Source organism: Uloborus diversus, chromosome 1, assembly GCF_026930045.1.
Source record: "Uloborus diversus isolate 005 chromosome 1, Udiv.v.3.1, whole genome shotgun sequence".
NCBI lineage: Eukaryota > Metazoa > Arthropoda > Arachnida > Araneae > Uloboridae > Uloborus > Uloborus diversus.
Window position 1 is genome coordinate 253,248,559 of NC_072731.1, and position 26,044 is coordinate 253,274,602.

Below are 26,044 nucleotides of genomic sequence, written 5' to 3' on the forward strand. Positions count from 1 at the left end.
ACACCTCTTTTAACTTCCATGGGAAACTTTGTTTGTTAGAATTATAAACAGATTGACTGCACAGGAAGCTTCCTACATGTCTCAAGAACTCTTACTGGTTAGCACTTAGCTGAATCTATTTCAGATAATTTTTTATAACAATTTAAGTAAGATGGGGTAAAGTGGTCATAATATTAGGCTTAACGAATATTGTTCTTCTAATGTCACTTAATCTTTAAGTAGAAGGCAGACACAAATTAAATATTAATTTTACTTAATATGTATTGTTTTTACAATAAACGGGGTTAAATATATGAGTATATGCGTATATATATACGCATATATGCTCGTGTAGGCACGTACATAGACGTATTCACACATATGCACAAATAAATACGTATATGGGTAGTTTGCAAGTATTTTTTTTATCCATATAGCTATATATTCTACTATACACGTATATGCTCGCTTATATTCTTATACATACGAGCACTTATATACTCAGGTAGACACTTACACACAAGCATAAGAAATACAAGCATACAGGGCGAGTTTAAACTCTTGAACAAATCATTAAAAAGTGATAGAGGGGAGGATAAGAAGCAAGAATCATAAGGAACATATGGTCACAAACACAATGCTGACGCGCTACATGCACGCAAAGCCAGAAACTAATGGATGCAAAAAAGGTTACAAATTTATTACACAAAGACAATTGTACACAACATTTTAGGTCTTAAGAAAGTTTTAAAGCGATTGATGAAATTTGCGGCCTGCAGCTGTAATACATGCGTCGCATTCTCGCATTCACAGATCACTCACTGTTGCAATAACGATACTTTTGAAAAACTTTCATCAGCCGCTGCGCCTTTTTTGCGATGCGTGAATTAGAGCAACTATAGGCGGTAACTTTTAACAACTGCTCTAAATATTTCTTAAAAACTAAAATGTTAAGTAAAATCATCTTTGTGCAACAAATTTGTGCCCTGTTCTGCATCCATTAGCTTCTAGCTTTGTGTGCATGTAGCGCGTCAGTGATTATAACTTCCTTTTGATTCTTTGCTTCCTATCCTCCCCTCTCACGGCACTTTGATTTTTGCCCAAGAGCTTACATTCACACTGTAGGCCGACAAGTATATAAGCGTATATTCTAGTGTATACATACATGTACTGGTGTATACACGTAAATGTACGTATATACGTCTCTACAGGTATATTATCGTGTTTACAAGTATACATGCGTATATTCTCGAGCTTCCATACTATATTTCCGTGAGTAGACACGTACAAAGACTCACTGGATATATCCACGAATTAACTCGTGTATACCAGTATATGTATGTATGCACACTTATAAATGCTTATATACATCTACTATGTACGTATATACTCAATTATGCACGTAAGTTCTCGAGATGCAAGTGCATACGCGTATATGATGTTCGTTTATACGCGTATATACTCGTGTAGTATATATACGTGAAAAGTATATACACGTGACACGTATGTACTCGTGTAGACACGTATACAATCCTGTAAGTAATTACGTATACATGCTTATATACTCGTATATACACGTATATACTTGAGTAGGCACGTGCATGCATGTATCTGATGTACACATGTATCTACTCATATAGGAACGTGTTTACTCGTGTATAACACGATACGTAAATATTTGTGTGTACACACATGTGCTCGTGAATATACTTGTAATTACAAAAACAACCAAAATATACAAGTATTAGGGTTATTTGTAACGGTTTTGCATCTATTTTTAACTATGACCACTTTCCCCCCACCCCATGGGGTAAAGTGGTCATAAAAACATAGGGAAAAGAATGTGCTATAAAACTACTAAAATCAATATTTTTCTTCCTAAAATTCCATGTACCGTGTTCTTGAATAATGTAATGTAAAATAACAACAAAAAAAGTTGAAGTGTTTAAAGAATTTATTGTATTTATTATCCACCTAATTTGAAAACCTACGATTTTATGACCACTTTACCCCACCAGACCCTATACAAGCAATGTATAAATTTTAATCAGTGGTGTTTGTGATCCGTTCCGAAAATTTTGGGCGGACAACACATTCTAAAACCGAAAATTCATATTAAAAAATCTTTCAACATGTTTTTTTTTTTTTTCCAATGATTTTTGTACCCATATTTAAGTTTTTACGGGGTGAAAAGAAGAGCTTCCTCATAGTTTCCGAAAATTTTGCACTGTCTTCAGAAAATTTTACTTGAATCCACTATTATCCTCTGGTTTTAATGTTTCGCATCAAGTTAAAAGTTTTGTAAACGTACTTTTGCTGAGTTAATGAATAACTTTCCGTATTGTATTCGTTATGTTAATTGAAAACTTTATTTGATTTCAATTCGCAATGCATATGAAAACGGAGGTGACGCGAAAATGACTTGATTTCACTCATAGTACACTAGAGACTCGGAACTCGAGTCCAGCAAACTCAGCCATCTACTGGCAAGACAAAATAGCAACCCCACGGAAAACTATTTGTCGCGCATTCCCGATAACCTGGCATTTTCAAAATGGTGTACTTTTCAGCCCACATGAAGCTATGTCTTCGGGATTCTACTGTATTTACAAGACGAAAAAAGAAGGAAAAAATTTTGTAAACTAAGAGTTTAAATTATCTTAAACACAAAATATTAAACTTAAAACAAAAAACCAAATAAATTTATACAGGTCATTTTAACAAAATTCCGCTTGTTTAAGAACGATAATAAAATCATTGTCACAATCAATGTAACATTTATGTTTTATGATAAAAACTAGCGGCACCCGCATGGCTTTGCCCGTAGTAGAAAATCAAAAGGTCATTTGGTTCGCCTGTATATTTACAAATAATGGATGATGAATTTCCCGCCAATTGGCTATGTTCATTCGCTCTTCCCATGTTACGGTTCCACGTCATGATAATTTCGTAATTTACTCGTCCATCTTATGATAATTTTGCTACGGAAAATGTTCTTAAAATTGAAATAGAAAGAGAACAAAATCGAATTTTCGAAAAATCTCTTCTAGGTGCACACCCCCATGATACAAACTAACTTTGTGCCACATTTCATGAAAATCGGTCGAACGATCTAGGCGCTATGCGCGTCACAGAGATCCGGACAGAAATCCAGACAAACTTTTAGCTTTATTATTAGTAGAGAGAATCGATTTTATGAAAGGAAGCAAGTTTATTTTAAAAGTTTCTTTCATTTTTGAGTCAGTCTTTTCCTGAAAATACTCATTTATTTTCAACTTCTCCTTCCCTTTTGAACATTGATTTTTTCCCCTGAAAATGTTCTGAATTTTGTTAACAAACAAAATGAAATGTGCATTTTGCATAGATGTTTCAATAAATCTCATTAAAAAAACATTGGAACTCTGAATACAGTTTTAAAAATTGAAAAGTCGCGCACTGTTTGCTCATTACAACATATAAAGTAAACTTTTTAAAATGTTTATACTTTTTCGTAGAAAATACTAATTTAAGATTTTTTTTTTTTTTGTTTTTGTTTACCAGTATTTGTTTTTATCGAATAAAATTGAATGCGTACAATATTCAGTTTAAAGATATATTTTTGCCCTTGTAAAAAAAAAGCTATCAATTTGTTAAAACGCAAGTTTGCTACAAAGACACATATGTACAAAACGCACTAAATGCAAAGATAAATATCGTCTTAGTTAATTTCATGTATGTAGGGGGGGGGGGCGGTAAACTGCAATGGTGAAATATTTATTCTGCTTTTAGTGCCACCTATCTGGTAATCTGTAAACCATGTATTAGCACATGTAGCACATTTTCAAAAATTGATGCTCATATTGTAATTTTTTGTTATGAGTCAGAAAATATTTTTTTTATTATATAATGATATAGTTCTTGTTATTAACATTTTGAATATTGATTGGGGGCCTATTAATATTCAGTGTAGTATTTATTTGTTCAATAATTAGCTTATTTTTATTTTAAATGTTTTGTACAATTAGTTAAGTGCATGCGGGGCAAAGTGAAATAGTTCATTTCGTTTACTTATTCAATCATTTAATAAATCACTTATATATTCATTTATTAGTTAATTTAGTTATACATTCCTTCATTTAATAATTCACTTATATATTTGTTTATTCATTCACTTATTTTCTTATTGTTTTACGATTTTATTCACTAATTTATTAAGTCTTATACATTAATCAATTCATCCATTTATTTATTCGTTTATTGTTTCATTAGATATTTATTTATCTATTCACTCATTCATTAGATCAAAAACATTTTCGACAATCAAATAGAAAATATTTCATTAAAATATATTTCATTTTTCACTTTTTTGTTTTGAAATTACAAATTTATAGCCAAGAACAAAAATTATGTTTCAATGCAAGTTTTATCACAAAATACATAGTTCTTTCTTAATGTACGGTAATTTTCAAAACAAATTTCCAATTTATTCATTTTGAAAAAAAAGTAATAAGTTATCTGAACTACTTCACTTTGCCTCACATTCTCTTACATTGGTAAATATTCATGCAGTTTAGTACAGTAGCAAATATTCAAATGAAAATAAACGCGTTGCATTTAACAAGACAATTTATGAGATTTTGAAGCCAACTTTTCAACGGACTTTTGTTGAAAATACATGTCACATAGAATGTCAAGGTCGTAAATAAATGCATGAAAATAGTCATAAAATAAATACATAAATAGCCCTGAAAAATATACTTCGGGCATTATACATGACATATTTACAAATATTTTAATTATTGTCTTGCACCAAGTAAGTTGTGAACAAAACACTTTTTTTTTCTCTCCCAAAAAACAGCATGTTTTGATCAAGCGAGAACGCATTATTAAACTTTTTTTTATTGGTCAATTTTATCAGAGGCGACGCAGATGGAATATTTTTCTTTTAATTATTCTTTGATAGTATTTGAATTCGCAACTCCAGAGTTCGAATACGCTACCTTGCGGTGATCAAAAATATTACCGAAAAAGGTAAAACATTCCGTTCCACTTGTTTTCTTTGAGATAAATTACAGGCTTCAGACGGTTTGTGGTGTCATGTAATTTCAGAGGAATATAAAAGAAAGCTTTCCACAAACACGATGAAAAACTAATGTCATTCACAAAGCGTCGTCAAAGCAAGTTATAAGTTACGGCATTTGTTTGTTTTACTTTTTTCATCCGCCATTAGACAATGGCTGCAGCGCCCCCTACAGTTTATTGGAATTGCGAATAGCTATGTTGATTTTCTTCCGCAAAGTATAACTATATTCTTTGGTATAACTCTACATTAACTACAGGCGATCAACGATTAAAAATTGTTCCTAAATGTAGTTTTTTTGCAGTGATGGTTTTCATGCAAAAAAACAAACTTACAGTGATGCGTCACTTGGGTAAATGAATGTGCGTGCAGTATTTATGCCAATGTAAAATTTGCAGAATTTGATAAGAATGCATATTTTATCTGCATACATTGCAAAATTTAAATGAAACATATTGTATGATTCATTTAATGAGAGTATGAGAATAATAAAGAAAATAAATGTAAATCTAATGCTTTTTACTTTCTTCTATATCTAATATATAGAAGAAAGTATTGGATTCGTGCAAATCTTCGAATTTCGAATTTTGACGGATTCGAACGTTTTGAGGTGTGCTGAGTCCATTTCGACTATTTTTGGAAAATGTCTGTCTGTCTGTGTGTGTGCGTGTCACGTCTGTGTGTGACCAGTTTTTTGTGGCCGCTCTACAGCAAAAACTACCGCATGAAATCGAACGAAATTTGGTACACATAAGTGCCCCTATGTGAACTTGTGCCCATTGGTTTTTGGCGCGAATTCCTCCGAGGGGGGTGGAGCAATGGGACGTTTTTTGAGTTACGCGTGCTTGCTATTCCTCAAAAAATAACTGGCGGAATCAAACAAAATTTGGTCCATATGTTGCCCCTAACAGGAGCAGGTGCTGATTCAATTTTGGTGTCAATAGCTCAAACGAGGGTTGAGTTATAGAACGTTTTTTGTCGTCAATTGTGACTGCTGTATCTCAAGAAATAACGAACGGAATCAAACAAAAAAATTTTGACAAGTAGCCCTTAGTGGGTATAAGAGCTGAGTTTATTTTGGTGTCAACAGCTAAAAAGGGGGGTAGCGCAATCGCCCGTTCTTTTTTTACATTGTGAGTGCCCTATCTCAAGAAGTAATGCTACGTTCTGGTTGAAATTTGGAATATATGTGAATCCATACGTAAACAGGCTTTGGTTCAATTTTGACTCCAATCGCTCCAAGAGGTGTTGATTTTTTTTTTTTTTTTTTTTGCGAATAAAAATAGTTTTACTAATGCAACAATAATAAAGATAAATCGTAATAGATTGTCGTCTGCATAATTCTCGTGATTTTAATTGTATGGAAATGATCGGAAATATTATCTCAATGATTTAAAATTTTTAACTGTTGCCATCTTATGTTTGTTAATAAATAAAATATTTGTAATTAATTCAAGTAAGGCTTTTAAAGTAACTTTCAATTTTCGCTCTTTGTTTTGTTTTTACAATAATTCAGACATTGGGATGGTCGTCAAGTTTTTGCATGTGTAATTTTGTTTTTGTTAGGAATATTGCTTTCTCGTCAAGCATGGGGAGGGATCAGAAAAAGGAAAAATATAGAAGAAAGTTTCGTGATGGCCACAACATACTAGTTTTTTCTTCCTGCAAGTTTAATTTTTTCCACTGACAAACTTGATGCACAAAATCTAACTCATAACAATCTTTTTTAAATACTAGCTGCGTTGCTCGGTTTTGCCCGTTTACCTTGAAGATACAAATTGTGTCAAGTGACGTACATTCCACAATCAGGCTTAAATAAATAAAAAAAAAAAAAAAATTTGAATTTTGACATCTTGAATTCAAATTATGTTTTTCGCAATCACGAGTGTGTGTATGTAGGCGTGTGTGTTTGTGTGCGGGTATGTGTTTGTGTGTACGGGTTATGTGTATGTGTGTGTACGCATGTGTGTTTGTGTCTGTGTGTTGGCATAAGTGTGTGGGTAGTTGTTTGTATGAATGTGTGTGGGGGGTATGTGTATGTGTGTAGGCATATGTGTTTGTGTCTGTGTGCAGGCATGTATGTGTGGGTAGTTGTAAGTATGTGTGTGTATGTGTGAGTGTCTGTATGTATGCGTGTGTATAAGTGTTTTTATGTGTGTTTGTGTATGTGTGTAGGTGTATGTGTGTGTGTGTCTGTGTAGTTTTGTATGTATGCGCGTGTGTGTAGGGCATGGATGCAACCTGGAGACGGCTTTCGCTATAGGAGCAGCATCGTGAGGAGCCCGTCGACGGTGATGGTGCGGAGGGTGGCGGTGGGAAAAATCAAAAGACGCCAAAAAAGTCAAATGAGAACAATAAGCAATCGTGATTGCTTAAAAAACATCATGCAAATTTTTCTCAGTGCATTGGTGCCGTTTTTAAAAATTAAAAAAATAAATCTGTATAAATAAGACAAATAATGTATGTAGTATATATATATGTGTGTGTGTTTGTGTATGTTCCCTGTACAAATCCACAGTTTACTACGGATCTCGACCAAATTTGGCAGGGAAGTACTTGGGCCCCTGAGAAGAAACGTAGGAGGGAGGGGGGGGGGGGGGTCGAACGCCAAAAAAGAACCGAACCGCTCGAATTTTAATTTTAGTGCCCGAAAATGGAATTAAATGGCTCTTTCTACCCGAAATAATTAACCCATAAGTTCGATTTTGGCGCCATTCGAAAGCGCGCGAAAAACACCCATTGAGTTCATTCATTTCTTTTGAATTTCCAAAAAAAAAAAGGTTGTAAAATCACCGGGAAGAAATTAAAAAGCACTGCTAAGTCTAATGGAACAGAAAATTTAAATCAGAAAATTATCGACTGCGCGATCTCATTTTAAATTAGAGTTCAGAAGGTTGGCACTTTTTTTTTTTTTTTTCTCGGCTGTGACTAAATAAAATTTTGTTTCGTTTTGAGGTAAAAATTTTCCCTTTTGATTATTATTTGGCGATTTACCTTTTTTCTTTGGATTTCAGTTGTATTTATAAAAGCTTGCGTTTAATTTTTTCGGGAACTTTTGATTTATCGTTTTCTTTCTTTGAGAATGATAATTTAAACGGGAAATTTTATAGTATTTTTTTTCCTCAGTTGAAGCCTGATTGTTGAATACGCGTCACTTGACATAACTTTTATTTTCGAGGTAGACCGTGCAAAGCCGGGCAATGCAGCTCATAAATAAATAAATAAAAACTGGCATCCAATCTAATTTGAGTTTTATGCCTCACAACATATTAATATTTTATTTAAAATCAAGTATTCTTTTCGGGAGTTCAAAAAAAAAAAGTAAAATTGCCGCTCTAAAATAATTTGTGTACTTTATGCAATAGAACTCCCAGGCCAGAAAGAACTTAAAAAAAAAGGTGGAAAGCACGTTCTTGAAGTAGAACTTTGGTGTTCTTTTCTTTGCGTTTATTACGCTACTGAGCGCTTTCTGGTCTCCAAAATGCTTTAATTCAGCCATTAGAAAAATGGGAAGAGAATCGCCCGATCCAATTATGTAAGTTTGGATGTGTGCGGGAAGTTGGAGTGGTTTTATGGAAACTCTTTCGGAAATTCTTTTTCTTAATCCATCCCCAAAAGTTTTCAAGCAGGGAGGTAGTTACTGAAAGCATTGATTTTGTTCGACGGTAACTTTTTTGTGCTTTTTACTGCAGCACAATTTTACGTTCTCTTTAAAACTTGACATGTAATATGAGTGAGCAAAATCAAAGTTGTAGTTTTTGAATCTGTTTAAGACAAGCGTAATTAGACCAATAGCTTTAAAACTTGCATTGGCACAAACAGATCTTTAAATTTAATATAACATCAACATATATCATGCAACATCAATTAATAATAAATAATTGTAATTTGTTTGAAATTTAGATAAAGAAAAAGTATAACCAGCGGTATGGCATTGTATGAAGTGTACCAGCATTACAAATTCTAAAAATATTCAAAAAGGTTTTTAAATAAGAAGGTATTAATTGAAAATATTAAGATACTATGACAAAACGTATCGGATAAACAAAATTCCAAGATTACACGTGAAAAATAAAAAAAAAAGTGGGATGTGTCCAATATACCGGACATAAATTTTGAAATATATGTTCCAGCAAAAAAAAAAAAAAAAAAGAAATAATAATAATAAACATCATACAAACTTCATTGTAAAATGTTCTCCAAACAACAATAAAACATAATATGAGCATTTGAAATGATAAAGATAAAATATATATATCTTTAAAAATCGGCAAAAAAACCTCGCTTTTACGACAAGAATACGTGGTTGGATAAAACGTGCCAACCCTATATCCCAAATTTAGGGGTGTTGCTAATCCCAAAACGAAAAATTCTTGGGTAGGAAATGATAATCAGAATGTAACTAGTCAATCACAAAATAATAATAATAATAATAATAAATAATAAAATGAATAAAATAAAAAAAATCAAGTAATTTAATGAAATATTAAATGATTAGCAGCTGTTCAAAGTTTATGTCCGGTATATCGGACCTCAGGTTTGAAGGAGTGGCGCTAGTACAACATGTAGCGTCATTTTTCTTCAGATAAGGGCTTTATTTATTCATTTTTCCAAAATATGAAATTCCGCAAGATTTCCTCTAGGCGCGTTCACAAGACACTGTTGTACCTCGCAAATCCCCGCTCCAGCTCAAAAAAGAAAAAAAAAAGGTTGAAAAATTCCTAGCTAACATGTTAAAAGAGGTAGTCCATTGTTTTACATCTAACCAGGAAACATCACGATCAAGGAAATTCAAAAAAATTCCAAATTGGTGGCATTCGAAAGAGCATTGGAAAACATGTTTATGGCACTGAAACTACGTGCCCTCGTGACCACGTTATCGAAATATGATGTCTTAAAAATTGCCGAAATTTTTAGTAAAGTCGCCAAATTTAGCGAGTTTTGTTCAGAAATGGAAGGTACGGCGCGAATTCAACATCTGCATCTGACAAGACATTTCACTTCCATATTTGGTCACCACCAAAGCGCGTGAGAAATATCGCATTAATTCTTTACTCGGGGTGACTACCATGGCGCGGGGTTTCGTGGCACAGATTGCGGCATTAAAATTTTTAGGGGCTTGTGTTCCGGGATATTAACGTGCAACTGTATAGGGGAAAACGCCACAGCCCGAAAAATTTGTTTTATTTTATTGTAAAAACAATGGAATTTTTTGTTATTCTTAAGACTGTCTGTTAAAAAACTGATGTTTAAAACTTTTATGCTTCTGCGGGTGAAACATTTCCACTGAATGAGTTTATTCGATGATGAAACTGTTTTGAAAAAAATATGATAACCGTAGAGAAACGGTAAACACACTTTAAAGTCTTTTTTTTTTTTTTGAAAAGTCGTAAATCTAAGTCTTCAACAGTATCTAAATACGAAGAAAACGACATTTTTAAAGATTTCAAACCATGTTCTCAAATTAAAAAAAAAAACGATTTCTGTCAGTTATTTCCAGTGTGTTTTTCGTTATGTGTATCGTTTTCAAGTTATGTGTAAACCCTCTAACAAGTCAAATAAAAAAAAAAACTGTATTGATTTTTATTTTGCTCGTATTTGAATTCCCTTTTAACGTGAAACATAATTGGTAAAAGTGACTTCAGTATTTTTAAAAATGACTGAATAACATGCAATATGATGTGCATTTACGTTATAGCGACTTTCAGTTGCAGTGACAGACTTTTTCGAACTACAGGGGTTGTTGTAATGAACGTCGACTATAAAATTTTTGATAAGAATCTGTTATGAAGTAATTTCCGACATCGTTAGTTTTGCTGTGCAAATTTTTGACATTTACTATCCGTTGTTTTCTTTTTTTTAGTTATTATTTTTTTCGATTTTAAATTAAACATTTTCGCTAGCAGTGGTCAGACAATAAAACTTCATGAATGATAATAACTTTTGAAAAAATAAATAAGAGCTGGGATACTACAATCCATGATCATGTTCTTTCTCCTTCCCTTTTGAACATTGATTTTTTTCCCTGAAAATGTTCTGAATTTTGTTAACAAACAAAATGAAATGTGCATTTTGCATAGATGTTTCAATAAATCTCATTAAAAAAACATTGGAACTCTGAATACAGTTTTAAAAATTGAAAAGTCGCGCACTGTTTGCTCATTACAACATATAAAAGAAACTTTTTAAAATTTTTATACTTTTTCGTAGAAGATACTAAGTTAAGATTTTTTTTTTTTTTTTTGTTTACCAGTATTTGTTTTTATCGAATAAAATTGAATGCGTACAATATTCAGTTTAAAGATATATTTTTGCCCTTGTAAAAAAAAAGCTATCAATTTGTTAAAACGCAAGTTTGCTACAAAGACACATATGTACAAAACGCACTAAATGCAAAGATAAATATCGTCTTAGTCAATTTCATGTATGTAGGGGGGGGGGGGGGGGCGGTAAAGTGCAATGGTGAAATATTTATTCTGCTTTTAGTGCCACCTATCTGGTAATCTGTAAACCATGTATTAGCACATGTAGCACATTTTCAAAAATTGATGCTCATATTGTAATTTTTTGTTATGAGTCAGAAAATATTTTTTTTTATTATATAATGATATAGTTCTTGTTATTAACATTTTGAATATTGATTGGGGGCCTATTAATATTCAGTGTAGTATTTATTTGTTCAATAATTAGCTTATTTTTATTTTAAATGTTTTGTATAATCAGACAAGTGCATGCGGCGCAAAGTGAAATAGTTCATTTTGTTTACTTATTCAATCATTCAATAAATCACTTACGTATTCATTTATTAGTTAATTCAGTTATATATTCCTTTATTTAATAATTCACTTATATTTGTTCATTCATTCACCTATTTTCTTATTGTTTTACGAGTTTATTCACTCATTTATTAAGTCTTATACATTAATCAATTTATTAGTTAATTCAGTTATATATTCCTTCATTTAATAATTCACTTATATTTGTTCATTCATTCACTTATTTTCTTATTGTTTTACGAGTTTATTCACTCATTTATTAAGTCTTATACATTAATCAATTTATTAGTTAATTCCGTTACATATTCCTTCATTTAATAATTCACTTATATTTGTTCATTCATTCACTTATTTTCTTATTGTTTTACGAGTTTATTCACTCATTTATTAAGTCTTGTACATTAATCAATTTATTAGTTAATTCAGTTACATATTCCTTCATTTAATAATTCACTTATATTTGTTCATTCATTCACTTATTTTCTTATTGTTTTACGAGTTTATTCAATCATTTATTAAGTCTTATACATTAATCAATTTATTCATTTATTTAGTCGTGTATTGTTTCATTAGCTCTTCATTTATCTATTCACTCATTCATTTGATCAAAAATATTTTCAACAATTAAATAGAAAATATTTCGTTAAAATTTTTTTTTATTTTTCACTTTTACTTTTTTTTTAATTACAAATTTATAGCTAAGAACAAAAAAATTATGTTTCAATGCAAATTTTATCACAAAAAACTTTGTTCTTCCTTAATGTACGGCAATTTTCAAAACAAATTTCCAATTTATTCATTTTGGAAAAAAAGTAATAAGTTATCTGAACTACTTCACTTTGCCTCACATTCCCCTACATTGGTAAAAATTCATGCAGTTTAGTACAGTAGCAAATATTTAAATGTAAATAAAAGCGTTGCATTTAGCAAGACAATTTAGGAGATTATGAAGCCGACTTTTCAACGGACTTTTGTTGAAAATACATGTCACATAGAATGTCAAGGTCGTAAATAAATGCATGAAAATAATCATAAATTAAATACATAAATAGCCCTGAAAAATATACTTCGGACATTACACATGACATAGTTACAAATATTTTAATTACTGTCTTGTACCAAGTAAGTTGTGAACAAAACACTTTTTTTTCTCTCCCAAAAACAGCATGTTTTGATCAAGCGAGAACGCATTATTTAACTTTTTTTTATTGGTCGATTTTATCAGAGGCGACGCAGATGGAATATTTTTCTTTTAATTATTCTTTGATAGTATTTGAATTCGCAACTCCAGAATTCGAATACGCTACCTTGCGGTGATCAACAATATTACTGAAAAGGTAAAACATTCCGTTCCACTTGTTTTCTTTGTGATAAATTACAGTCTTCAGACGGTTTATGGTGTAATGTAATTTCAGAGGAATAGAAAAGAAAGCTTTCCACAAACACGATGAAAAATTAATGTCATTCACTAAGCTTTAAAGCAGGTTATAAGTTACGGCATTTGTTTGTTTTACTTTTTTCATCCGCCATTAGACAATGGCTGCAGCGCCCCCTATAGTTTAATGGAATTGCGAATAGCTATGTTGATTTTCTTCCGCAACGTATAACTAAACATTAACTACAGGCGATCAACGATTTAAAATTGTTTCCAAGTGTAGTTTTTTTGCAATGATGGTTTTCATGCAAAAAAACTAACTTACAGTCATGCGTCACTTGGGTAAATGAATGTGCATGTAGTATTTATGCCAGTGTAAAATTTACAGAATTTGATAAGAATGCATATTTTATCTGCATACACTGCAAAATTTAAATGAAACATGTTGTATGAGAATAATAAAGAAAACAAATGTAAATCTAATGTTTTTTCTTCCTGCAAGCTTAATTTTTTCCAGTGACTAACTTGATGCACAAAATCTAATTCACAGCAATCTTATTTAAATACTAGCTGCGTTGCTCGGCTTTTGCCCGTCTACCTTGAAGATACAAATTGTGTCAAGTGACGTACATTTCACAATCAGTCTTAAATAAATCAAGTAATAATAATAATAATAATAATAATAATAATTTGAATTTTAACATCTTGAATTCAAATTATGTTTTTCGCAATCACGAGTGTGTGTATGTAGGCGTGTGTGTTTGTGTGTGGGGTATGTGTTTGTGTGTACGGGTTATATGTATGTGTGTGTACGCATGTGTGTTTGTGTCTGTGTGCTGGCATAAGTGTGTGGGTAGTTGTGTGTATGAACGTGTGTGTGTGGGGGGGCTGTATGTGTATGTATGTAGGCATATGTGTTTGTGTCTGTGTGCAGGCATGTATGTGTGGGTAGTTGTGAGTATGTGTGTGTGTGTGTGTGTGAGTGTGTGTACGTATGCGTGTGTATATGTGTTTGTGTATGTGTGTGTATGTGTGAGTGTCTGTACGTATGCGTGTGTATATGTGTTTGTATGTGTGTTTGTGTATGTGTGCACTGTCAAAAATGAAACGCTCAATTTTGACGATTCGGCAATCCTCGAGCACTATTTCGTTATTTTCGACGATCCTTTCGTCACCGAATCACGTGATATTTGACGAAACCAGAAATCTCAAATTTTTCACGAAATTATTTCGTCCCGATTTCGTCACATTGCAGTGCATTCTGGGAGTTTTCGTTACAACCTTGTACCTGCTCGTTAAATTATCTTACCTCAATTATTCTAAAGGATTCATAAAAAAGGTTAGCATTTATTGAAATTTGTATGTGCAATGTGCCTTCTTTTATGTATTGTTACATTTTTGTTTAGTGTTGTGTTTATAGTTCTATTTAAAACACATTAAAATTGAAAACGAACGGTTCGATTAGGTTTAGAATTCTGTGTGTGTTAACTTTGAGTTACCTCCACGTTAGGCTTAGCTAGCTTGTTTTTTTTTTTTTATTTGTAAAAGAAAATGTTGGTTTGTTGACATTTGTTTCCAAAAGCGTACTTCCTTTATTTCGTTAAAAAAATTAAACATGACTAAAGAGTTTGTACGAATTTAAACTTACAAAAAAAAAAACCCTACACCGTATCTTAACTAACACAGATGATAAATACAGCGCTTTTATGAAAGGCATAGAACTTTGAAGCTTTTAATTTCAACATGGAATATATTACATGGTTATGTGTTTTCATTCTTCGCTATGAATTTTACAAAAATAATTCTGTTAAACGAAGTGTATTTTTTAGTTTAATAGTTCAAATTTGTTTCATTCTGCATTTTTATTTTCTTAAATAAATACTATATACCGATCCCCCAATATGCTTACCAGCTTACCCCATGTTGTTTATATAATCTCTTTCCCTGCGGCAGATGTTTCTAGCAATAAGTGCTTATGTTTGTTATTTGTGCAGCCTTTTTTTTTTTACTTGCATAAAACATAAAGTAAAGTAAATACGAATTTGATAAAATCATTTTAAGATAGAGAAAATATTAATTTCCATAAAGAACTCTATCTTTGTGCTTGATATTTCAGCAGAATATTTTCAATATTTTTTCAATTTTTCCGCAAATTAAAATAAATTATTGAAGTGAACTTTTAATGTTTAACCTGTATTTAAAAAGATAAAAAGAAAAGATAGTATAGCATGTTTGAAAATTGTAATAACAATAATAAGCATTTTTTGTTGTTTATTTTCCTACTTCATGCATTAAATTTATAAGTTTTTCTATGTCAATTTGTGTTACATGATTTGTCATAATTATGAATTTTTCCATTATACATAGTTTCTACAACTAAAATAAATGCAGCATTAATTTTATTGCCATATTTGCCGCCTAGAGATATTGTCAACAAAAAGTGAGAAATTCCGGTCTACATTAAATCAGACTAAGAAGCATTTTATAGATGAACTTCCAATAAATCCAAATCTTTTAGTTGGAGTTGTGATTTTGCTGGATATAAAGTAAAATGTCTGAAAATTTAACCAAACATCAATTGAAAAATTGAAAGGATAAGGAAAATGTATGAAAAATTAAAAGGATAAGGAAAATATATGAAAAATTAAAAGGATAATCAAAATATATGATAAGCTTTATATATGTAACAAGCTTTGCTCATCACACTAGTCCCAATTTTCATTATATACCTTTGAAAAAAAATCCATTGATATCAGTCAATTAGTTCTCAAGACACAAACAAACAACAAAATGCATTTTGTTATTGGGTTTCCCCTATCTTTGGCAACTCTTCTCCCTTGCCGTTTTTTTATTTACTGCGTGAAAATTGCATATTTTAAAAATCGAATATGCTTAGTTAAAAGGTGATACTCCCCTCGTCTCCGTCCCAAACTAGTAGAGCTACGTTTGAATATTTTTGTACTAGTGATTGATTCTGATGATTTTATGATTTTGTTCGAATATTTTTTAAAGATTTCAAGGTAGTATACTATCAATTATCAACTTTACTTGGCCAGCATTCCCTCTTAAAATCATTACCAGCTGAGTTAAAAAAATCCAAAGTACACACGCCCTTAAGCTACGCCCCATTTTTTAAGTACTCTACCCCCAGTATAGCAGTAAAATCAGATTTTTTTCTACTAAATCCCTATCCATCAGCTAGAAGATAGCTTTATGTAATTACTAGTTAACTTATGAAATGGAGTGCGGCTTCGAGTGTTGGAGCCCTGGGTTTTTGACTCGAATTTGACAGTGGTTTAAGGAGGTAAAGCTCGGTAAGTAAATGTTGTTTATTGATAACATAGCACAATAAAATCTCAGAAAAAAGTGCAAATAAAATCATAATCACCAGTTTCAGTACTACTTAATTCATAAATACTTTATTGAACTAATTTGGGTAGGGGGGGGAGTACTTCAGAAAACATTCGTGAAGAAAACGGAACACGAAAATCGAAAAAAAAAAAAAAAAAAACGGCGTATTTTGGCTATTGGTTAAAACAAAAAATAAACTTAAAAAAAATCACAGATCAACAATTTTCGCACCCTTGATTTTTTTTATAGCTCAAAAAAAAAAAAAAAAAAAAAAAAAAAAAAAAAAAAAAAAAAAAAAAAAAAAAAAAAATTCACGACTTGATGTGCAAAATAATTAACTCGTTTAATGGCTAAATAATGCTGATTCTCGATAAATTGAAGAAACTCTAATTCTAGAATATTATTCAGAAATGAATTTCAGAAACTAAATGAGGGTCTAGCTGCCTAAATAAATATTTTGTTCATCCGCTGTAAGAATAACTCATTCTTGCAATCTGCTTGAAAAAAAGCTGTCACCATCGAAATAATCATATATTTTGAAAAATATAAGAATTAAATCAGATGCTTTTCAAAGTCACAAGCGAATCGTAGCTTTTTAACTTAAGAAAAAAAACCTTAGATTTTGAAAGAAATCGTGAAAACATGTTTTATTTCAGAAATAAACTGCTGAATTTAATCGTAAAACTTTCCTCGAAATAGAAAAAAGATCCATGTGCATGAGGGCATGCACCCATGGACTTAAACCTTTACTTATTATGTATATATTCTTTTTTTTTAACTTTTTTAGGATGGATCCAACATCACGGAGATAATCAGAACAAGGACACAGACGAAGACTTTTTCATAATTATAACTATATTCTAAATGTTCGTGTATTATACATTGATTTCATGTTACACATGTTTGGAAATAAAAATAAAAACTTAGGGGTAAAAAGCAAAGGTATATTTTTATAATTATTTAACAAACATTACACTAAATTAATTTTACCAAAAGATTTATTTCGCATCTGCATTTTTTTAAGATTTATATTTTCAAATACCTTATGCAATTTTGGCAGAGAATTGTTTTCAAAGTATGAAGTATGAAATGCATGCAATAATAAAGTTCCTGTATTAAACATAAATTTGGCCAAATAAATATTCTACATACAAGCAAAATTAATAAAACAAATAATTGATTGGAAAAAGAAAAAGGTAAGCTTTTCTTAAGATTATCTAATTTTATTTTCTGTATCCAATTTTAGAACAAATATATACTAACTTAAAGTTGCCCATTTTATTGTACTTTTTCTTTGAAATTTGTGGTATAAGTTGGATAAAAATCTTTTTTTTTTTCTGGAATTTTTTCATGCGATGCAATGAAGAAGAAACTTCTCAGCAATTTTCTCTCTAGCATATATCGATCTAACGTGCATAAAAGTGGCACATGATTTATTTTTCCAGAACCCAATGACTGCTAAAGAAGTAGCACTTTTATATTCCCAGTAGGGTAGGGCGATGTTGGAATTTCTACATCGTGATGCATCGCCATCCTTACATCGCAACGTAGCGATATAGTTCAAACAGTTTGAAATATTCTTTCCGCTTTAGGGGCAGCTCTCCCCCTCCCCCGTTAGGGGAGTTTTCCTTTAAAAAATCCAGACTTTTGTCAGATCTTTTTTTAATTTGGCACATAGGTTCTTTAATCACATGGGGTAGAACCCCATATGAATACTACCCCATGGGAAACTCCTATGTGGATTTCCAGCATCGAAGGACATCTAGGCCGAATCTGGAAAAGATCCGACAAAAACTGGATTTTTATAAGGAAAACTCCTATGGGGTTTGCCACACATAGCGGGACGAAAACTACACTATGAGAATTCCCAAGCATCAAAAGACAAATGTACCAAATTTGGAACAGATCAGACAAAAACTGGGTTCTTATACGACCCCCCCCCCCCCCCCCACACACGTGGTTTCCCACTCCATAGCGAGACGAAAACGGGAATTCCCGAGCGTCAAAGGACATCTGTGACAATTTTGGAAAGATCCGACAAAAAATGAATTTTTTTCAAGGAAAACCCCCCTATCGGTTTTGCCCCCCCCCCCCACCCAACATTGACGAAAGCTAACCTCCTTGAATTCCTGAGCATCAAAGAACCTCTATGGCAAATTTAGAAAAGATCGGACAAAAACTTTTTTTTATATAAGGAGAACCCCCAATGCGGGGTTGCTCCCCCCCATCATGGAGGGTTGAAAACTACCATGTGTGAATTCCCGAGCATCAGAGGACCTCTGTTCGAAATTTGGAAAAGATATGATAAAAACTGATTTTTTATAAGAACCCCCCCTCCCGTATGGGGGTTTCCCCCCATAGCGGAAAGAAAACCACCCTATGAGAATTCCTGAGCATCAAATAACGAAACTCTGTGCCAAATTCGGAAAGATCCAACAAAAACTGGATTTTTTGTAGGAAAACTACCATAGGGGTTGCCCCCCCCCCCATAGAGGGTCGAAAACTACCCTGCGTGAATCCCTGTGCATCAAAGAACCTATGTGCCAAATTTTGGAAAGATCCGACAAAAATTGAATTTTTTCAAGGAACCCCTCCCCCTCCCCCTCCCTTTATAAAGTGATGAAAACTACCTTGCGTGATTCTTGAGCATCTAAGAACCTCTATGGCAAATTTAAAAAAGATCGGACAAAAACTTTTTTTTAATACGGAGAACCCCCAATGCGAGGTTGTCTGTCCCCCCCCCCGCCCCCCACATAGAGGGACATAAACGACCTTGTGTGAATTCCCGAGCCTCCAATAACGAACCTCTGTGCCTAATTTGGAAAATATCCGACAAAAATTAGATTTTTTGAAGGAAAACCCCCATTATGGGGGGTTTAATTAGATGCCATGGGGAGTTTAATCTGCAATGATTTGTTTTACCTTTTTAAAGAAGTTGTTTGTTTGCATTTTTACATAAATAAAAATTTGCATGACATATTTTATGTGCCTCTTTTTTTAACAATTACTTGTCTTTTTTTTATGTGTGGGGGGGGGGGGGCTGCAGGCCCGTTGTTTCATTTTTTTCCCAAATATGACAAAGAGCCTGTACTCAATAAAATTTTTACAGAAAACCAACTAAAACAACGGACAGTCAAGTGTAAAAACATGAATGTTCAAAAACCAAGACGGGAGGGGGGGGGGGTCAATTGACCCCCTGACCCCGTAAATAACGGGCCTGTGAAAGTGACTATACGCAATAAAGTGGAAAACTACGGTGGTAAGATCCTGAAGTTAGAATTTGATCACATGCATACAAATCTTATAAAATACAATCGAACCTCGTTATAACGAACTTAAAGGGAGCATTAAAATCGATTATTATAAAACGTGGTTCGCTTTATCCAAAAAACAATAAACAATAAGACAAGGCTTGCAAAAAAGTTCATTTCAGCAGTTATTTGTTTTAAACGTGTTCGAATTAACGAGGTTCGACTGCATTCTAAAAAATAAAAAAAAAAAAACTAATGTGCTCAAAGAAAAAAAAAGGAAATAAATTTTCTTAAAAATTTACGAAATTAATATCCTTATATATGACGAAATTAATTTGACGAAACTAATGCTCTCAAAACTACGAAAATGATTGTTAATTTGACGAAACTAGAATCAAGAAATATTTCGTTACATTTGACGAACTTCGCATCCTCAAACCACTAACAAAAGCAGTTTCTTCAATTTGACGAAATGTTCGCTCGGAGCATATCCCTGGAAGTGGTTTCGTCAAAAACGAAGAAAATTTCGTCAAATTTGAAAGTCCATTTCTGAGAGTGTGTGTGTGTGTTTCTGTGTGTGTGCGTGCATGTGTGTAGTTGTGTATGTATGCGCGTGTGTGTAGGACATAAATGCAACCTGGAGACGGCTTTCGCTAGAGGTGCAGCATCGTGAGGAGCCCGTCGACGGTGATGGTGCGGAGGGTGGCGGTGGGAAAAATCAAAAAGACGCCAAAAACAGTCAAATGAGAACAATAAGCAATCGTGATTGCTCAAAAAACATCATACAAATTTTTTCTCAGTGTATTGGTGCCGTTTTTAAAAATTAAAAAAATAAATCTATATAAATAAGACAAAGAATGTATATAGTATATGTATGTGTGTGTGTTTGTGTATGTTCCCTGTACAAATCCACAGTTTACTACGGATCTCGACCAAGTTTGGCAGGGAAGTACTTGTGCCCCCCGAGAAGGAACGTAGGGGGGGGGGGGATTCGAACGCCAAAAAAGGACCAAACCGTTCGAATTTTAATTTTAGAGCCCGAAAATGGTATTAAATGGCTCTTTCCACCCGAAATAATTAACCCATAAGTACGATTTTGGCGCCATTCGAAAGCGCGCGAAAACCACCCATAGAGTTCATTCATTTCCTTCGAATTTCCAAAAAAAAAAGGCTGTAAAATCACCGGGAAGAAATTAAAAAGCACTGCTAAGTCTAATGGAACAGAAAATTTAAATCAGAAAATTATCGGTTGCGCGATCTTATTTTAAATTAAGAGTTCAGAAGGTTGGCACTTCTTTTTTTCCCTCGGCTGTGACTAAATAAAATTGTGTTTTCGTTTTGAGGTAAAATTTTCCCCTTTTGATTATTATTTGGCGATTTATCTTCTTTCTTTTTTCTTAAGGCTGCATTTAATTTTTTCGGGAACTTTTGATTTGCCGTCTTCTTTCTTTGAGAATGATTATTTAAACGGTAAATTTTATAGTATTTTTTTTTTCTCCAATTGGAGCCTGATTGTTGAACACGCGTCACTTGACATAACTTTTATTTTCGTGGTAGACCGTGCAAAGTCAGGCAATGCGGCTCATAAATAAATAAACAAAAACTGGCATCCAATCTAATTTGAGTTTTATGCCTCACAACATATTAATATTTTATTTAAAATCAAGTATTCTTTTCGGGAGTTCAAAAAAAAAAAAAGTAATATTGCCGCTCTAAAATAATTTGTGCACTTTATGCAATAGAACTGCCAGGCCAGAAAGAATAAAAAAAGGTGGAAAGCACGTTCTTTAAGTAGAACTTTGGTGTTCTTTTCTTTGCGTTTATTACGCTACTGAGCGCTTTCTGGTCTCCAAAATGCTTTAATTCAGCCATTAGAAAAATGGGAAGAGAATCGCCCGATCCAATTATGTAAGTTTGGATGTGTGCGGGAAGTTGGAGTGGTTTTATGGAAACTCTTTCGGAAATTCTTTTTCTTAATCCGTCCCCAAAAGTTAGAGGCAGGGAGGCAGTTACTGAAAGCATTGATTTTGTTCGACGGTAACTTTTTTGTGCTTTTTACTGCAGCACAATTTTACGTTCTCTTTAAAACCTGACATGTAATATGAGTGAGCATAATTAAAGTTGTAGACAAGCGTAATTAGACCAATAGTTTTAAAACTTGCATTGGTACAAAGAGATCTTTAAATTTAATATAACATCAATATACATCATGCAACTTTAATTAATAATAAATTAAATAATTGTATTGTAATTTGTTTGAAATTTAGATAAAGAAAAAGTATTACCAGCGGTATGGCATTGTATAAAGAGTACCAGCATTACAATTTCTAAAAATATTCAAGTATTCAAGAAGGTTTTTAAATAAGAAGGTATTAATTGAAAATATTAAGATACTATGACAAAGCGTATCGGATCAACAAAATTCCAAGATTGCAGGTGAAAAAAAAAAAAAAAGTTGTATGTGTCCGATATACCGGGCATAAATTTTAAAATATATGTTCCAGCAAAAAAAAAAAAAAAGAAATAATAATAATGAACATCATACAAACTTCATTGTAAAATGTTCTCCAAACAACAATAAAACATAATATGAGCATTTGAAATGATTAAAAAAAAATTTTTTTTTTTAAATCAACAAAAAAACCTCGCTTTTTCGACAAGAATACCTGGTTGGATAAAACATGCCAATCCTATATCCTAACTCATATTTAGTGGTGTTGCTAATACCAAAACGAAAAATTCTTGGGTAGAAAATGATAATCAGAATGTAACTAATCAATCACAAAATAATAATAATAATAATAAATAATAAAGTGAATAAAATAAAAAAATCAAGTAATTTAATGAAATATTAAATGATTAGCAGCTGTTCAAAGTTCATGTCCGGTATATTGGACTTCAGGTTTGAAGGAGTTTCGCTAGTATAACATGTAGTGTCATTTTTCTTCAGATAAGGGCTTTATTTATTCATTTTTCCAAAATGTAAAATTCCGCGAGATTTCCTTCAGGCGCGTTCACAAGACACTGCTGTACCTCGCAAATCCCCGCTCCAGCTGAAATAAAAAAAAGGGGGGGTTGAAAAATTCCCCGCCAACATGTGAAAAGAGGTTGTCCATTGTTTTACATCTAAGAAGAGGTAGGGCCGTGGTAGCCCGATCGGTAGAGTGTCATAATCGAGGCCGCAGGGTCCTGAGTTCGAACCTCGATGGTCGAAGATCCACCGTCGTCATTAAAGGGGACTGGGCGACGTTAAATATGCTCGTGGTCTCAATGTCCTCCAAGTGAAACGATACCTCTGGGGTGCTAGCACCAGGTAGCTATTAGCTCCTGGTCTAGTTCTAAATTCTCATTAACTGTTCGACCCGGTGATGGTGCTGCCATCTACCGGTATAAAAAATAATGGAGGCGAGCCACTTAGTATGCAGTCCTCGACATAAATACAGTTGTAGTCAGTTGTGACTCGGAATCGGAAGAGGTTGTCCAGTGCACCACAGAAAGCGGTTTTTTACCCAGCATCCTTAGTGGCATTACCCAGCAAGAAGACGAATTTGTTTCGCGTAATGCATTCTAGGTAAACAAAACCTGCATTTACTCCAGAACAAAGGAAGCAGGAGGGGGGAAAAAACACGTTTCCCCAGTAAATAACCGGAATGCGGTGAAAAGCAGGTTATTTGCGGGGTCGAAAGTGCCCATGTAAAAGCGGCTTTTGTATAATATTTTTTACTTCGGCAGTTTCTGTTCTTGAAGTTTTTGTTTCTATGGAAAGTTTCGACTTCAAAGTTTCACTATGCGCAACAATTTCGCTTTCACAAGATTTAAAACATAATTTTTTACTATATTTTTTTAGCTTGTTTTTTAAAAGTGAAATATTTGAAAATACTCAAAATGTATGAAATTCACCACCAGCTCAGTCAACTCCAGTCGAGAACTGCAGTTTCGTGCTTATTAACACTCATCAGTCCGGCATAGCAAGTGAATGAGCTGGAGGTGTAAAACCTCTTAAGGAAGCCTAGAGTGCCAAAGAAACTGGTAACTGATATATAATTAGCACAGACCAGACGAGTGACCGAAGCAATGCTTCGGTTCAACTCGAAGAATGAAGACAAGGCATGGTATATTCAGTAAATTACCGGGCCCTATAGCCAGGGCTAAGGCAGAAATATATGAAATACACCACCAGCTTGGTGGTGTATTTCATGTATTTCTGTCTTAGTCCTGGCTATAGGGCGGTAATTTACTGAATATACTCAAAATGTATTTTAAAAAATATTGGTTGCAGGAATTATAGTTTTGTACTGCAAACATTGTCGGTTTTCTTACCGCAGTTTGCATGATGGTGGATTCATCAGGCTGCAAGCTGACCCGCACGTAGCTGTCCACTTTCGCCGTCGTTGAATCGAAAGCTGTCAGACCTCGAGCCTGCACTATGTTCACGATAAGCTCTTCACTTTTGCTGCAATAAATAACAAAGTTAACAGAATAAAATTAAACGAGCTGATGTGTGCATCACATGACTTCCTTTTACGTCAATTTAATGAGAGTCAAACAAACTTTAAATATTTTTACCCCAAGCTTGTTGCGAACAGAAGCAAAAAAACATTTATACTGATTAATTTTCCCAATATTGGACATTTTAATGTGATTCATTGGTCAACTCTCTAAAGATTACCAATAGTGGCCAAAATAAAACCAGATTTGAAAAAAAAGTTGTCGCCAAATTTTGCTCCAAGTTGGTGACAAAACTTGGCGATCAAAAGCTTGGCGATATATCGCCAAGTGTTTGACAAATTATAACACCACTTGAGTTTGCATTGAAATTAACAATGATTTCCCCTCAAAAAGGTGTAAAAAAAACACCTTAGGAAAATCCGAATGCAACCAAAAGGGAAGGTGCACAACTAGACTTTACTAGGAAAATACGTACGTAATTTCAACTTTCTAGGACATACCGTTTTTGTGTGAGTTATGCGAGATACATACGCACATACGGATGTCACGAGAAAACTCGTTGTAATTAACTCAGGTATCGTCAAAATGAATATTTCGGGTGTCTGTACGTTCCTAAGCATGTATCCACGTGTGGTTGCGTAGAAAAAAAATCTCAACATTCATTCGGGGATAAGCAAAATGGAAATTAAGGCCGATTGTTGAGTGAAATTTTTTTCGCGAATACAATACTTCCTCTTTTGTAAAATTAAGTAAAAACGAGCTGATGTGTGCATCACATGACTTCCTTTTACTCCAATTTAATGTCATTTCCCCATTATTCGCTATTTTAATGTGATTCAATATTTATTCTCTAAATATCACCAACAATGGCCAAATTGAAACCAAAAAAAAAAAAAAAAACCTCCGCCAAATTTGTCGCCAAGTTGGCGACAAAACTTGGCGACCAAAAGACTGGCGATATATCGCCAAGTGTTCGACAAATTATAACGCCACTTGAGTTTACATCGAAATTAACAATGATTTCCCCCCAAAAAGGTGCAAAAGACCCCCTTAGGAACATCCGAAAGCAACCAAAAGGGGAGGTGCACAACTAGACCCCACTACGAGTCTATGTACCAAATTTCAACTTTCTAGGACATACCATTTTTGAGTTATGCGAGATACATACGCACATACGCACATACGCACATACGCACATACACACATACGCACATACATACAGACGTCACGAGAAAAGTCGTTGTAATTACCTCGGTGATGGTCAAAATGGATATTTCGCGTGTCTATACATTCTTAGGCACTTTTCCGCATGTGGTCGAATCGAAAAAAAAAACTCAACATTCATTTGGGGGTGAGCAAAATGGAAATTAAGGGCGATTTTTGAGTGAAAATTTTTTCGCGAATACAATACTTCCTTTTTTGTAAAAGGAAGTAACAACTAAAGCAACCATCAGTAAAATTATTTCTGTTGGCTAATTTATTTACCTTAATTATTTCTTCTCTTTTCAACAGAATAATAAATTAAGACACGCTTGTTTACTTAAGGATGCAATGAAATAACTAGTTTGTAAGGATTTTTTGGCATCGTCATTTCGAATTTTATTCAAAAACTAGTCAAATCCCTTTCCGACTATAACTTAAGCAATAAATTATTTCACGTTTTCAATATTACATATGTCGACGATGCATTCCTTTATAGCTTATCTTTAATTTCAAACTTACACAAATAATAATATTCTTATATTACACATTTACATAAAATATTACCAGGTAGACAAAGCATCGTGTGATATTATATTTGAGT

The 26,044-nt window shown here is 33.1% G+C and overlaps 1 protein-coding gene across 1 annotated transcript in view; it reads right to left on the bottom strand.

Annotated features, from left to right (window-relative positions):
* LOC129226856 (synaptotagmin-12-like) overlaps positions 1-26,044 on the bottom strand; it is a 53,295-nt gene that overhangs the window by 9,437 nt on the left and 17,814 nt on the right. Inside the window, exon 4 of the mRNA XM_054861488.1 lies at positions 24,112-24,244. Coding sequence (XP_054717463.1) covers positions 24,112-24,244 — 133 coding nt within the window. The remainder of the gene's footprint in view (positions 1-24,111; positions 24,245-26,044) is intronic.